This window comes from Leptonychotes weddellii, chromosome 7, assembly GCF_054177405.1.
Source record: "Leptonychotes weddellii isolate Sample4059 chromosome 7, ASM5417740v2, whole genome shotgun sequence".
NCBI classification, from domain to species: Eukaryota; Metazoa; Chordata; class Mammalia; order Carnivora; family Phocidae; genus Leptonychotes; species Leptonychotes weddellii.
This window is the reverse complement of record NC_138375.1, coordinates 112352665-112368463: the sequence shown is the minus strand read 5'-3', so window position 1 is coordinate 112368463 and position 15799 is coordinate 112352665. Positions and strand designations below refer to the sequence as shown.

General features: G+C 38.4%; 2 protein-coding genes across 2 annotated transcripts in view; one reads left to right on the top strand and one right to left on the bottom strand.

Annotated features, from left to right (window-relative positions):
• PKD2L2 (polycystin 2 like 2, transient receptor potential cation channel) overlaps window positions 1-8487 on the top strand; it is a 38837-nt gene extending 30350 nt beyond the window's left edge. Inside the window, exons 13-14 of the mRNA XM_081825610.1 lie at window positions 7619-7731; window positions 8371-8487. Coding sequence (XP_081681736.1) covers window positions 7619-7731; window positions 8371-8467 — 210 coding nt within the window. The 3' untranslated portion in view covers window positions 8468-8487. The remainder of the gene's footprint in view (window positions 1-7618; window positions 7732-8370) is intronic.
• A 1888-nt stretch (window positions 8488-10375) lies between these two features.
• FAM13B (family with sequence similarity 13 member B) overlaps window positions 10376-15799 on the bottom strand; it is a 59091-nt gene continuing 53667 nt past the window's right edge. The window contains exons 19-22 of the mRNA XM_081825609.1: window positions 15031-15114; window positions 14786-14949; window positions 13426-13527; window positions 10376-12099 (exon numbers count right to left, since the gene is read on the bottom strand). Coding sequence (XP_081681735.1) covers window positions 11976-12099; window positions 13426-13527; window positions 14786-14949; window positions 15031-15114 — 474 coding nt within the window. The 3' untranslated portion in view covers window positions 10376-11975. The remainder of the gene's footprint in view (window positions 12100-13425; window positions 13528-14785; window positions 14950-15030; window positions 15115-15799) is intronic.

The window sequence follows — 15799 nt, the reverse complement described above, 5'->3', positions numbered from 1 at the left end:
TTGTAAATGGGATCGACTCCTTAATTTCTCTTTCTTCTGTCTTGTTGTTGGTGTATAGGAATGCCACTGACTTCTGTGCATTGATTTTATATCCTGCCACTTTACTGAATTCCTATATGAGTTCTGGCAGTTTTGGGGTGGAGTCTTTGGGGTTTTCCACATAAAGTATCATATCATCTGCAAAGAGTGAGAGTTTGACTTCTTCTTTGCCGATTTAAGTATCCCACTCTTGATTTCAGCTCAGGTCATGATCTCAGTGTTGTGAGATCGAGCCCTGCATCAGGCTCCACATTCAGTAAAGAGTCTGCTTGAGATTCTCTCCCTCTGCCCCTCCCCCCAGCTTGCATTCTCTCTTTCCTTCCAAGTAAATAAATACTTAAAAATAAATAAAATCTTTAAAAAAAACTATTAAACAATTCTTGAATCAAATAGGAAATACAAAATGAAATTGCAGAATTCTTATTAAAAAAACAATAAAAACACTATAGAGCAGAATCTATGAGATGAGGTCAAATGCCAGAGGGAAATCAACAGCCTTAAATTTATCAATAAAAATCAAGACTGAAAAACTGTATGTAACTCAAAAAGTTAGAAAAGGAACAATAAATAGAAAAAACAGAAATAAGAAAGATAAAAACAGAATTAACGAGTGGCAAATACAAAGTTGTATAAATAAATAAAATGGCTGGTTCTTTGAAAAGATCAGTGGGAAGAAACTACTAGCCAACAAACATGGACTAAGAGGGAGAAAGCATAAACCTGCATAGTAAGAAATTGCAATGGGAGAAATAATGAAAAAACACCACTGAAACACACAAACAAAGGGAAGGATATTCCATGCTCATGGATTAGAAGCCTTAGTACTGTTAAAATATTCATACTACCTGGAGCAATATACAGATTGAATGCAATCCCTATCAAAATTCCAATGGCATTTTGCACAGAAAAAGAACGAAGAATCCTAAAATATGCATGGAACTACAAAGACCTCAAATAGTCAAAGCCATCTTGAGAAGAGTAACTGGAGAAAGAAGAAAGCTGGAGGCGTAATACACCCTGATTTCAAATTATATTACAAAGCTTTTGGAGCACCTGGGTGGCTCAGTCAGTTAAGCATCTGACTCTTGATTTCCGCTCAGGTCATGATCTCAGGGTTGTGAGATCAAGCCCTGCATCGGGCTCTGCGCTGGGTGTGGAGCCTCCTTAATATTCTCTCTCTCCTTCTCCCTCTGCCCCTCTCTCGCCCTTGCTTGCGCATTTTCTCTAAAAAACAAGAAAAAAAAACAAAAAAACCCCCAGAGCTTTGGCAATCTAAATATTCTGGTATTTGCCTAAGAAGAGACACAAAAACCAATGGAATAAAATAGAGAGTCCAGAAATAAACCCTCGCATATATGACCAATTAATTTATGACAAAAGCGCCAAGACTATACAATGGGGGAGGGACAATCTCTTCAATAAATGGTGCTGGGGAAACTAGACAGGCACATGCAAAAGAGCAAAACTGGACCAATATCTTACATGAAATTTAAATAAAATTAGCCCAAAATGGATTAAAGACTTGAACGTTAAGACACGAAACCATAAAACTCTTAGAAGACAAGATAGGCAGTAAGTTCCTTGTCATCAGTCTCAGTGATGATTTTTTGGATCTGACACCAAAAACAAAGGCACAAAGGCAAAAACAAAACAAGGTGGACTAGAGCAAGCTAAAAAGCCTCTGGGCAGCAAAGGAAACAATTAACAAAATGAAAAGGCAACCTACTGCATAGAAGAAAATATTTGCAAATTATATATCTGATAAGGAGTTAATATCCAAAATATAAAAAGAACTCATACAACTCAATAACAAACTGAAAACAATCCAACTGGAAAATGAGCAGAGGATCTGAATAGACATTTGTCCAAAGAAGACATAGAGATGGTCAACAGGTACATGAAAAGGTGCTCAACATTCCTAATCATCAGGGAAATGCAAATCAAAACCGCAATGAGCTATCACCTCACACTAGTCAAAATGTCTGTCATCAAAAAGACAAGAGATATCAAGTATTGGCAAGGATGTGGAGAAAAGGTAACTCTTGTGCACTGTGGGTGGGAATGAAAACTGGTGCAGCCACTGTGGAAAACAATATGGAGGTTCCTCAAAAAATTAAAACTAGAACATGTGATTACCAGTAATTCCACTTCTGGGTATTTATCTGAAGGGAATAAAAACACTTAATTCTAAAAGATATCCACACCGTGTTCATTGCAGCATTATTTAGAATAGCCAAGACGTGGAAATAACCTAAGCGTCCATCAATGAATGAATGGATAAAGAAATGGATATATGTACAAAGGAATACTACTCAGCCATTTAAAAAAAAAAAAAAAAAAGGGAGGGTGCCTGGGTGGCTCAGTTGGTTAAGCGACTGCCTTCGGCTCAGGTCATGATCCCGGAGTACCGGGATCGAGTCCCACATCAGGCTCCCTGCTCAGCAGGGAGTCTGCTTCTCCCTCTGACCCTACCCGCTCCTGTGCTCTCTCTCTCTCTCAAATAAATTAAAAAAAACAAAACAAAACAAAAAAAACCCTCAGCATTTAAAAAAAAAAAGGAAATGCTGCCACTTGCAACAATATGGATATACCTTGAGAGAATTATTTTAAGTGAAATAAGTTAGAGAAAGACAAATACTGTATGATCTCATATGTGGAATCGAGAAACAACAACAAAAAACAAAAAACTGAACTCCTAAATACAGAGAACAGATTGGTGGTTCAAGAGGGGGAAGGGTGGGAGTTGGTAAAATGGGTGAAGGTGGTCAAAAGGTACAAACTTCCAATTATAAAATAAGTTCTGGGGATGCATGTACAGCATGATGACTACAATTAATAATACCATATTGTATATTTGAAAGTTACTAAGAGAGTAGATCTTAAAAGTTCCAATCACAAGAAAAAAATCTATAACTGTGTAGGGATGGATGTTAACTATTAACTACACTTACTATAGTGACCATTTCACAATATATACATAGATGAAATCATTATGTTGTACACCTGAAAAAATCACTAAGAGACTTTTTGGTATAACTCTTTGCAAATAACATTTGAAAAACTGAATGCAGTGGGTAATTTTTCTCTGAAAATAAATTTACCAAAACTGAACCCAGAATAGAGCTTACAAAGGCTAAACAAATCCACTCTGTAGAATATTATAAAGTCATCAGAGCTACCTGAAAAATAAATCAGGCCCAGATGGCTTCACAAAGGAATTTTATCAGATTTGTAAGGAACAAATAGTTTCAATCTACTTAAGCTGTCCCAGAAAAAAAGAGAAAATGGAAAGCCTCCAAATTATTTTTATAAAATGGCTATATAGTTATTATGTAAAGTGACTATATATACATATACACACACTATATATATACACATACACACACATATAAAATAACAATATATATACACACACACATACACTTACCACTTACAAATTTTGATCAAAAATCCTCAATAAAATATTAGCAACAGAACCTAACAGAACACAGTAATATATCATGATTCAATAGGGTTTATTCTAAGAATGGAAAGATGGTTTAAAATTGGTAATCAACTAATTAACATAATTCATTCTATTAATAGATCCAAAAGGAAAGTTGCATGATCATTTTCCACAGATGCTGGGTATTTGATAAGATTCAGCATCCAATGTTAGGGGGACAACAAAACAAAACAAAACAGAAATCAATGGACACTTCCTTGATATGGTAAAAACATACTTAATCTCACGCCTAAGCTAGCACCTTACTTAACAGGGAAACACTGGACATGTCAGGAACAAGAAAGGATGTACTGGAGGAATCAGCCAAAAACAATTAAGTAAGAAAAATAAATTAGAAGTGTAAGAATTGGGAGAGAAGAGATATAAACTACCTTTACTTGACATATGATTCTCTTAAGTTTCCTTATGCAAATAGGTATGCATGTTTCCTAGGTATGCAAGTACCAGAATTCAATATAGCAATAATAAAAAAATAATTTACATAGTTATGTCATATATGCAAACACCAACCAGTTCATTAAAAATTATAATACTCTCTAATAGCAACAAAATAGAAAATGCCCAAGAATTTTTAATAAAAAGTATTTAAAACCAAGATAAGGAAAATTAAAGCATGCCTTAAAGACACAAAATACACTTGATCAAATATGAATATATACTTTCAGTCAGGACCTAATCAGGAAAATGGAGTACACATTATATATATTTTTTTATTTATTATTTTTTCTTTTTTAAGATTTTATTTATTTGATAGAGAGAGCACAAAGGGGGTGTGAGAGGGAGAAGCAGGCTTCCCGCTGAGCAGAGAGCCTGATGCGGGACTCGATCCCCAGACCCTGGAATCATGACCTGAGCTGAAGGCAGCTTAACTGACTGAGCCACCCAGGTGTCCCCACATTATATATTTTAAACAGAAAAAATTTACTACAGGGAACTGGTTACATGGGTCCTGGAAGGCAGAAAAAGTAAAAACACTGACGCAACTCATACTCTAGGAAGATGCTACCACTCCCAAGGCTAAGGTTACAAAAGGTGAAGTTATCTGAACCTCCTCTTAGAGAAGGAGCCTACAGAGCTATTGTTCAGACCTCTAAGGTAACCCCCATCCCATTCCTGCTGTTACTATTTCTGAGGGAGTATGGTGAGGCTGGTTCTGGGTGTGCCGACGGGCTCTGCCATGCTGCAGCCAGGAGCCAGACCCTGGAGGGGACTACCATTAGCAGAAGCAATGCTGACAGATAAAAACCCAGATCCTTCACCCCATCATCCTTCACGAAGGCAGAACCTAACAAGCCAGTAGCAAGAGTCTGGGGAATGAGGTTTGTAAAACCTGAGACCTAGCGCCATAGAGCATAAAAGGGTAAATTTTGAGTTGAGAGAAATCAGCTAAATAGTAGGTCCAGGTGACCCTTTTGGCTATTTAGTATATACATATGTAAATATACACACGTGTATATTTAGTATACACATATATACACTTGCATATAATGACATTAACTATTTTTCATGGTTCCCTCCAATAAGGTCGAACTATCCTTTATACAAATGAAGGCACTTTTATCCTCTCCCCCAAAAGGGAGAAGCAAAGTCCCAAGAATAATTCTATCTCTGGGTGATGTTAAGACCTTTCCTAATGATATCACAATTCCTTAAGAACTTAATGTTTAAACTACAAAGTTTTTTTTTTTTAGTAAACTCTACCCACCACATGGGGCCTGAACTCACAACCCCGAGATCAAGAGTTGCATGCTCATACTGACTACACCAACCTGGCATCCCTAAACTACAAAGTTTATTTTTGGACATAAAACAGGCATACCCCAGAGAATTCCCTGGGTTCCAAATATAGCCCTCTCTGCACCTGTTTTGTAGCAGCAACCAACTTCCCCTTGGTACTCAGTCCATTGAGTACCCACTTCTTTGCTTGCTGGTTCAGTAGCCTGAGGAATCCCAAATGGCCAGGTGATAGTCTCATATTCTTAGAGTCAGTTATCATGTCCCTTGGTGGAAGCACATCATCTATGAAGGTCTGATTCTTTGGAGTTCCCCTGCTACCAAATACTCGTTAGTCCAGTCAGAAAAACAAAAACACACAAGGCAGTCAAAAAAGAGGGCATTTACTACAGAGGATTCCTTCCTGAGGTATTAGAGGACTAGAAGAGCCAGTGTTGAACACTAAATGAATGCAGGGACAACAGTAAGTGACAGCTATCACCTACAGGGAAGAGGGGAGGCGATTAGAACCTTGAAACTTGGAGAAAATGCCCCCAGAATTGCCACTCTGCTTGTGAGGAAAGGCGCCACTTTCCTGTGAACGTCAAGGCAGGCTTCACAGAAGTAGTGATGGTTGAGATGGGTTTTTGTGAAGGATGAGTCAAGTTTACTAGGCAGTCTATTTAACCCATACTGCTACCACATCCATATTATTACAGGCCTGGTCACTTACAAATATTGCATGGCCTACCACTTAACACCATATTAAAAGTGTAAGTGGGGGCGCCTGGGTGGCTCAGTTGGTTAAGCGACTGCCTTCGGCTCAGGTCATGATCCTGGAGTCCCTGGATCGAGTCCCGCATCGGGCTCCCTGCTCGGCAGGGAGTCTGCTTCTCCCTCTCCCGCTCCCCCCTCTTGTGCTCTCTCTCTCAAATAAAAAAAAAAAGTGTAAGTGAATATGTCAAAATGTGAATGCTATAATGTGGCCAAAATAAAACTGCTATATAGCAAGACTGAAAGCCATCCTTTCCTACTTATGCTATGTTGGTTTAAAAGGAGACAACGTCTGATAGTTTCTCTGACCAGAACAGCACACATTTATCAGGTAAACAGTGTACAAACTTAGGCATCACCATCCTCTCTGGGCAGAGTAATCAGAATCCTCATAAAGGGATCAACTTTGGTACTTCAAATCATTGCTGGAGCAGGGCAGTATCATACTGATTTACTGAGAAGACTTTGGATCTGGGGCGCCTGGGTGGCTCAGGGGGCGCCTGGGTGGCTCAGTCGTTAAGCGTCTGCCTTCGGCTCAGGTCATGATCCCGGGGTCCTGGGATCGAGCCCCGCATTGGGCTCCCTGCTCGGCGGGAAGCCTGCTTCTCCCTCTCCCACCTCCCCTGCTTGTGTTCCCTCTCTCGCTGTGCCTGTCAAATAAATAAATAAAATCTTAAAAAAAAAAAAAGACTTTGGATCATATCAGGATGCAAAGTCTCCTTTTTTTTTAAAAAGGTATATTTATTTATTTACTTATTTGAGAGAGAGAGAGCACACGCAGGGGGAGTGGCTGGCAGAGGGAGAAGCAGAAGCAGGCTCCCCAACTGAGCAAGGAGCCCAATGTGGGACTCGATCCCAGGACCCTGGAATCATGACCTGAGCAGAAGGCAGATGCTTAACCGACTCAAGTCACCCAGGCGCCCCTCTTTTTTTTTTTTTTTTTTTAGTGCTGTCCCTATGTTCTACATTATGTAAGAGTGCATTTTTTCTAAAGTTGGGAAAAAGTTATTTGGACACTAAAAGGGAAGCGGGTGGTAGTGAGGACAAAACACAGGAAGGACTCTTTAGGAGCAGAGACAAACGTAGCAACAATTTTGTTATGAGGAACTTATTTTGGGGTCTGTGGGCAGATTGGAGTGCACATATTGATGCAGTAATCCTGAAAAGGGGACCAGGGACTGTTAGGTAAGACTGCAGTGGTCTGGCTTTGAAGCAGCTGGGAGGGCAAATACCCACAGATGTACCTGAAGTACATCTGCTTCATTACACAACAGAAGTACAGAAAAGAACAGCTCAGCTTTAGCCTAGTGAAGAACAGAGAATGTAAGAAATTCAGCTGGAGAGGCAGAGGGGAAGATGGCAGTGAAACGAGAATAAGCTGATGATTTTTAATTTAAAAAACCCCTAACTCTGGTGAACAGTTCTAACACCAAGTCCTCTCAAATGAATCTGCTGATGCATAGATCTTAAAGCCAGGAAGGGCAAAACTCCAGTGGGGCTCAAAACCACAGCCCTGGAGAGACTAGTTTAAGATTTTCAACCCCATGATGCTCGAGTGCCAACGATGCTTGTCCTGTGACTTGACAGGAGATTCAAAGTGCAAAGCAGATGAAAAAGTGGAAAGAGAGGCTTGAGAAAAAGTATTATTCTGCAGAAATTCAAGATGACTACCAGCCTGTCACTCAACAGGAATTTCGAGAGTAAGTATGTGTTCTAACCAGGGCACTGTGGGATATCATGATATGGGGACCGGGGCCATGAGTTCCATTATTTTCCTGAAACCAGACCTTATTCTGTTGAATATGGTCATCTTTTTAACCCAACTTTGAAATTAAACAGAAAGCACAAGACTCTATTTGTTTAAATGTAAGGTGAGAGTGGAACCAATTGCTTTTATCCTTACATCTCCAAATAGGAACTGCCATTTATTTTTTTTTTTTTTAAAGATTTTATTTATTTATTTGAGACAGAATGAGAGAGAGAGAGCACATGAGAGGGGGGAGGGGCAGAGGGAGAAGCAGGCTCCCCGTCGAGCAGGGAGCCCGATGCGGGACTCGATCCAGGGACTCCGGGATCATGACCTGAGCCGAAGGCAGTCGCTTAACCGACTGAGCCACCCAGGTGCCCCTGCCATTTATATTTGATATGCATAGCAGCAAACACTGTTCTCCAGTTTTAGATTATAAGATCCAAACTTGGCCACACTAGGCATGTTTTAGAAGCTTAAAATACTATCTTCCCACTCCCAAGTACTTAACAATAGATACTAATAATCTGCTGACTCTTTATGCACAAAGGTATGTTACTCATTCTCTGCTTCCTTCTAAATTATCCTCTAGACTCTTTTTATATGCCGTGGAGCTGGAGAAAGAATTACACTATGTCAGTCTAAAACTAAACCGAGTGATGAGAAAGATTTCAACTCTACAACCTTGAGAGACGTGCAGGTGAGAACCTATGATATGATCATTGAGTATTTCTAACAAAGATTTATCCTTGTACTGATTTATTTCCTAAACATGTCCCCATTACAGGTACACTTTGAAAACACTACACCACCTATCAGCAAACTATCGTCAGTCAGTGATGATCTCAAAAGATTTCCAGAAATTAAGTGCCCCTGAATGGGACCTACTGTACAATCCATGTGTATTACAGCACGCATCCAGAGTATACACGCAGTTACACATAAAGGATTTTATGACATTTATTAAATTCTAGCAATGTGAAGATAAAGTACAAAATAATGCTGCTTATGGTTCATGGGGAAGGTCTTTAATAGGTCACTAAGTAGGTAAAGTCAGTTTTCTCAGTGTTACCTAGAGTATAAAAACTGTTGGTGCTTTCATCATATACCAAGTTCTAACTTCTTCTGGCCATAGATAAATTAACAAATACTTAGGATTTTGGAAAACCATTATATAAGACCCCAAATAAAATAATCTCACCTCCATTCTTTCCAGTTTGAGGTCACCTAGAAAAAGCTAAAATGTAGAAGAACAAACTTCCCAATCATCTACAGAAATTTCACTAATATTTTCAAACTGGAAATTCATCTAAAAAGTTCCTAAAGTAACACATTTAAAGTTTCCTTAAAGTGTTTCCTCACCAATCTAAAAGCAAAATATACTTTAAAAAACAAAGAGCAAGGTAGGAGTATCAGGGTTATGAGAAGTCAACTTAATGTATGAGAAGTAGGAATGAGGGCACTGCAAAAGCCCTGTCTGGGTGGTTGGAAAGTTGTGTGAAGTAGTAACTCTTTTAATTTCTTTAGTGGGTTACATAAGCCCTCCTAGAAGAGCCGTATGTTCTCTTGGCACAAACACCATCATCTGACCATAGTACTCGACTTCCACATTGATGCTCAATAGATTTTACATCTACCCGCCTCCCTGAGGCCAACCTCTTCTCTTAGAAAACTGTACCTCAAGTTCGCTTAGTAGGATAATTCACTGCAACAAGAAATGCTGACTGTTCTCCTGCATCTTCTCCCTACATTCCCACAAGGCAATCAACAACATGGCCTTTCCTTGTCTTACCAATCCCCAGAGCTGTAGCCAGCCAAGTGGTTTAGCAACCCTGTTGTCCCCCAACAGGGTCCCTCATTGAGGTAACTCAAACAAAGCCTAAGAACGTTAAGGCAAGGAAACACTTAAGGTCTTTTTCTTTTTGAATATCTAGTGAAAACAAAACAAAAAACATTTATATTGACTTGGAACATTCAAGTTCTTTTATTACAAAAGTCTATACAATGAAGTGCCAGACACAGCAATGCAATTATATTGGTGGTCATATGTATCTATATATTATTTGTATATAGATATACAGTTTTTACTTGTACCAAAGTAAACCTATCACAGACTGCCTAATTCTACCACCTACGGCTCAACTCTGACACACAGTACTGTCACATAGCGTGTTAAGTGCGGCCATGCCACTTGTATCTACTCTACCTGCAGCCAAACATGAACAGTGAGTAACCAACACCATGAAGCAGCTGTTAATTCTAAAATGAAACCAGTCAGGCCACTGACTTATAAAAATATGGTACTCATATAGATTTAGCATTATAAAGAAGGAATATATTATTTAAAACATTTAAATAGTGCATGTGGACATTTTTGCATGTGGTATATAAAACATTCATATAAAACAATATACAGTGCACATTAAATTAGATGTTTGGATATACTCCCTCCCATCTGGAGACTGAAAGAAATTAAATGCACACTGCATGCTGCATTCAAATCAAAGTGTTACTTCTTTTGGCATTTTCAATTTCATTTTTCTAGGTATACATTATGAATAACCTAGCCGTATCAAAAGGAAACCACACGACAAGGGCTGGATTTAGTGCTTTATTCCCCAACTACATGTTCACCACCAATGAACATTCCCTCCCCCCAAAAAAGGCATTGCACACACAGGTGAAATGTGAAATCCTAGAAACACTACTTATTATCAAGCTACTTCATGTGCTTACTATGTAATAGTGCCAGAAGTCTGAGGTTCATGCTTCCCTCACTTGATTAAAGAATGTTGCAGAAGTCCCATTTTTATATGGAACTGTTAATATCAGCTAGTTTAGAAAACCATGCATGAATCAATGCATGCAAAACATGGGCACAAAGTGAGACACTCATCAATCCAAAAAAGCACCAGGAAAAAAATTAACACTTACATTAAGCCTGACCAGAATATGCTGTTATTGACTATATTCTTAGCTCAAATAAAGTCACCAATCTGTGAAAATCATTAGCAGAATGATACCGGAAGAGTACTTGAAGAAAAGCCATGCAAAGCCAAAGAATAAAAGATAAGCTTAGATTATATGACAAGGGGCATACCACCACACAACTGCTTTAAACAGCATGTGACTGAGGAAAAGGGCTCCTGTTAGAGGATGTTTTCTTTATGGATTTTGCTGATTTAAAAAAAAAAAAATGATGCAACCCCCGGAAGGTACACGTGAAAGTGCAGTGGTATAGCCCTTGTGAAGGAAAGATTTAATTCAGGCGTAATGACTCTTTTGCCAACTTAGGCCCACCTGACTGAACACACAAATCTGAGCACCATCAGTGTTCCTACATAGACATGGCTATTTTCTCACATTATCTGGAGGTGGGTAGGGGGAAAAAATACAGGATCTGATCCAGACAAACCACATCATCACCAGCTAATAAACAGTAACTGAGGAAACAAACAGTAACTTATGTCCCGTAGGCAGCATGTGATATGATTCAGTTCTGTGTATGATGTGTGGTGTGTGTTTTCACTATACTAATAAACAAGGTCACTTCTTGGTCTACCCTCTGTTATCTTCATCCAGGAGCTGTGTGACCAGTGAATTGCAAAATTTTTCTAACATACTACCTGTGAGAAAGTGTCACTTTGGAAATTAAACAGAAATATGTTCCACAGTAGGACTTGAAATTTCAGTTGATTTTGGTTTTCTAAGAAAACACAGGACATAGTTGCATATGTGCACATTTATAGGCTTTTCTTTCCAATTTTCAGTCATTCTGTAAGAAAAAGGCAACCGAAGAATTCAATGTGAAGATGTTCTTCTCAATTTTCTTCAGTAATTAAAAAAAATAATAATAAAAATGAAGTTGGTGATAACAAAAAGCTTGTATCTCCAAAGTTCTTGAAGTTGAAAGAATAAAGTACTAGTCTTTTGCTAACAGGATGTATCTGTAGTACAAAACAATGATGAAAACTGGATGTTTGCTAAAGGTGGAGAGGACAGTCTGTGGTTAATATGGAACACCACGCTCCCTAGAGAGGGTCTACCCTCCCGTCTTTCTCTAGTGGCACCACAACCAAGTACAAAATGATACTCTCGGAGTGCCTGACAAGATGAACTCAAGTACCAGCCAAGTACACACGATGACAGCTTCAGGGAATACAACTGATTTTTATGATGTTTTCAAGGAGCATATTTTTATATGGATTTTGAAGAATCTTGTTTGCTGATAAGAACTTCAAGAAGCCTGAGTTTGGCTTTAATTTTCTTGTACTCCTTGTACTCCTCAAGCACTGGAACACGATCCTCTTTCTGGGCATTCCTAGGGTAGAAAATAAAATCTGTAATATTCTAGAGATCATCTGAAAAATAAAGTCCCAGAAGATGTCCTAATGTGAGACACAAGGTTACCAAATGTAAATTCAAATAAAAAATTCCTCTGCAAGAAAAAAGATTACTGGACTAGTTCCCCCCACCCCCAAGGAACATTCCTAAAATACTTCTATTTTTGATGAATTTCTCTATTGACAGATTAAATAATGCTGTACTTAACAATGGTCATTGCAGAAAACTAGGAAGTAACCAAGCCTTTTAGTAAGATATGCAGTGCTAGACTCTGTCAGGTCTGTGAGTGTATATTAAGTGCCAGAGGGTTACAACCAGTCATTTCATACATTTAGAAGGTACTTGGAAAATGCATTCTTACACTTAGATTTTTTTTGAACCATTTTGCCAACTATAGAGAAGACTCTCAAATTTGGAATTTGTAATATAGCTACTGGCTTGGTAAGACTACCCAGTTACATATATGGAAAAACTTTTCTGAGGCCTGAGATAATGCTCATTTCTGGCCACCATCTGAATTAGAATGTATTTTCCTTAAACAAACAAACAAAAAAGGTGTTACTTTTAAAAGAGTTCCACTGGGTCACCTGTGTCTCAGTTAGATAAAAGCACATGCCATACTGTATCCTAGAAGCCCGCTGCTGATTGGCACCAGTACATGTTAGAAATGGGAATGGCCCGACACGCAGCCCAAGCAGCAACAGTCTCAGTCTTCAGAATCCACACTGAGAATACCAGTCATGTTATAGGACCCTTTCTAAGAGGAAAAACAGGGGCGCCTGGGTGGCTCAGTCAGTTAAGCATCCGACTCTTGATTTCAGCTCAGGTCGTGATCTCAGGGTCGGGAGATGGAGCCCCACGTTGGGCTCCACGCTCAGCGGGGAGTCTGCTTGAGATTCTCTCTCCCTCCCTCTGCCCCTCCCCCTTCTCTCTCTCTAAAATAAATAAATCTTTAAAAAGAATTAAAAATAAAAATAAAAGGAAAACATCTTATTTCACAAAACACTTCCAAAAAGATGAGAATGTAGAATTCAAAAACACAATGTAACTGCCACTCAACCAAGCCTCCTAGGACAACTCTGAAATATTCTATCAAATGTTGCTTATTCTACCTCTGACTTTTTCTTGCCGTTAATAGATTACAGGCCTTCAAACTAAAAGGTATGTTTTCTACTTTTATTTTCAATGGTAATATCCTTACATGCACAATTTATTTCTACTCCTATACATTCCTTTAATTTAGCATATGGGCACCTGTAAGTTCAAGAAGAAAGAAGACTTAATTTTGTCATGTTCAACAAACCTTCCATTCTTTTGATAAAATGCTTCTTCAAATTCCCGTAACGTTTTGCGTAGTTTCTTTTTTTCAGCTCTGGCTTTCCAAAGTTGTTCCAGTAATTCAGGCCTAAAATTTAAATGGGAAGAAAACATTACTGAAAGAGCACTGTGGTTCTTAGCAGGGGTTCAAACCCTGGCTGCAAACTAAAGTCAGCTGGGGAGCATTTAGAATCTACCAATGCCTAATCTGCAGCCCAGACCAACTAAATGTACCAATAGCTACAGGTAGGGCTCTACATCAGTATTTGGGGCGGGGGAGGGGGGGGCGGTTTCCCCAGGTGACCTTAAAGTGAAGCCAAGGCTACTGTGGAAAACAATATGGAGGTGGCTCAAAAAATTAAAAACCGTATGATCCAGTATTTCCACTACTGGGTATCTACCCAAAGAAAACAAAAACATTAATTCGAAAAGATATATGTACCCCTATGTTTACTGCATCATTATTTACAACAGCCAAGATATGGAAGCAGCCCAAGTGTCCATCAACAGATGAATGGATAAAGAAGATGTGGTGTCACATACACACACACACAATTATGGAATATTACTTGGCCATAAAAAAAAAAAAATGAAATCTTGCCATTTCCAACAACATGGATGAACCTAGAGGGTATAGTGGTAAATGATTTAAGCCAGAGAGAAAAAAAATCTGTATGATTTCACTTACATGTGAAATTCAGAAAACAAAACAAACAGTCTCATTAAAACAGGGAACACACTGGGTGGCTGTGAGGGAGGGAGCTGGGTGGGGGGCTAGGTAAATAAAGTAAGTGAAAGGGATAAGGAGGCACAAACTTCCAGTTATAAAGTAAAGAAGTCACAGAGGTGAAAAGTACAGCACAGGGAATATAGTCAATAATACTGTAGTAACATTGTATGTGACTACATTTATTGTGGCGAGCAATGAGTAATATATAGAATTGTTGAATCAACAATGCTGTATACCTGAAACTAATATAGCACTATATGTTAATCATACTTTAAAAAAAAAAAGTGAAGCCAGGGCTGAAGACCACCATCATACACAGTTATCAGGGAAAGAAGCTGATAGAGAATAAACATAACTCTCAGCTGGTTCCAGCATTCTGTTACGAAACAAATGTCGGATTTTAGTTTCTTTAATTTTTAAAACACACTAATGTTTAATAAAGAAAATGTGAATGACAACATTTGTAAATCACACCCTTTAAGAAAGGTGTATCTCTTGAGCACATATTAACTCCCTCCAAGTGCTTGATTATTTAACACTGAACTTCTCAGCATGTAAATTTCATTATACAAATAGATGTAAAAAAAAAAAAAAACCCACAAACCAGCATACATACATAGAAGCTGCTCGAGTACTTGACAATCGAAGATCCAGAGCCAGTTTTTCTTGATTTTCTTCAACATCAGATTCAGAGTTTTCCAATGAAGACTGTGCCTGTACAGCAGTTTTCAAGATATCAGTTAGCTCAGAGGACAGGGTAACACCATCTTCTTCTTCTTCCTAAAAAGATACCAAATAGGAATCAAATAGGCCATGACTCTCAACTTTTTCTTTCAGAGAATGATTTCTCTTAAGGATTACCTTGATTTCTTCAAAAAAATGGGCAGTTTCTCCTTCTATGATTGGTTGTAACATCTGACCCCTTCGCTTGGAAGATGGAGATCCCTGTAACAATCAACATGGTTTCTGCTTTATTTAAAGCATTCAAAGAAAGCTTCATTCACTATGGAACAGATACTAAACTTCATTTTCAAAATCTTAACCATACCATTTAAAATTTTTTAGGAATTCCTTAGTAAATTCATTTTTGCTTATGTTTTCTTGTTATGTATGCACACGAATGCTAAATGATCATTTATGTCTGGATAGTCTAAAAGAGCTCATGCAATGAATAAAAAAGTATTACATGTAATTTTATTCGGAACATTTTTTTTTTTTAACAAGAGCTGTCAACTTTTTTAGTCTCAGGACACCTTTAAACTCCTTTTTAAAAAGTAACAGCTTCACTGAGATATAATCCACATACCATATAGTTCACTCCTTTAAAGTGTACAATTTAGTGGTTTTTAGTATATTCACAAAGTTGTGCAACCATCACCTCTAACTCCCTGAGATCTAACCCTCTAACCCTGAGATCATGACTTGAGCTGAAATCAAGAGGCAGCTGCTTAACAACTGAGCCACTCAGGCATCCCAGTGGCTATCAATTTAAAAATGACTTTGCATGCCTAAGCGAACCTCCAGTGAATTAATACCTACAAATTGACTCAGAACGGGCTACATGCTGTTTTCTATTTGAGCCTGAGAGAAATCTAGAGTCCTACTATCTACTGGTTAATTTGGAGACAGC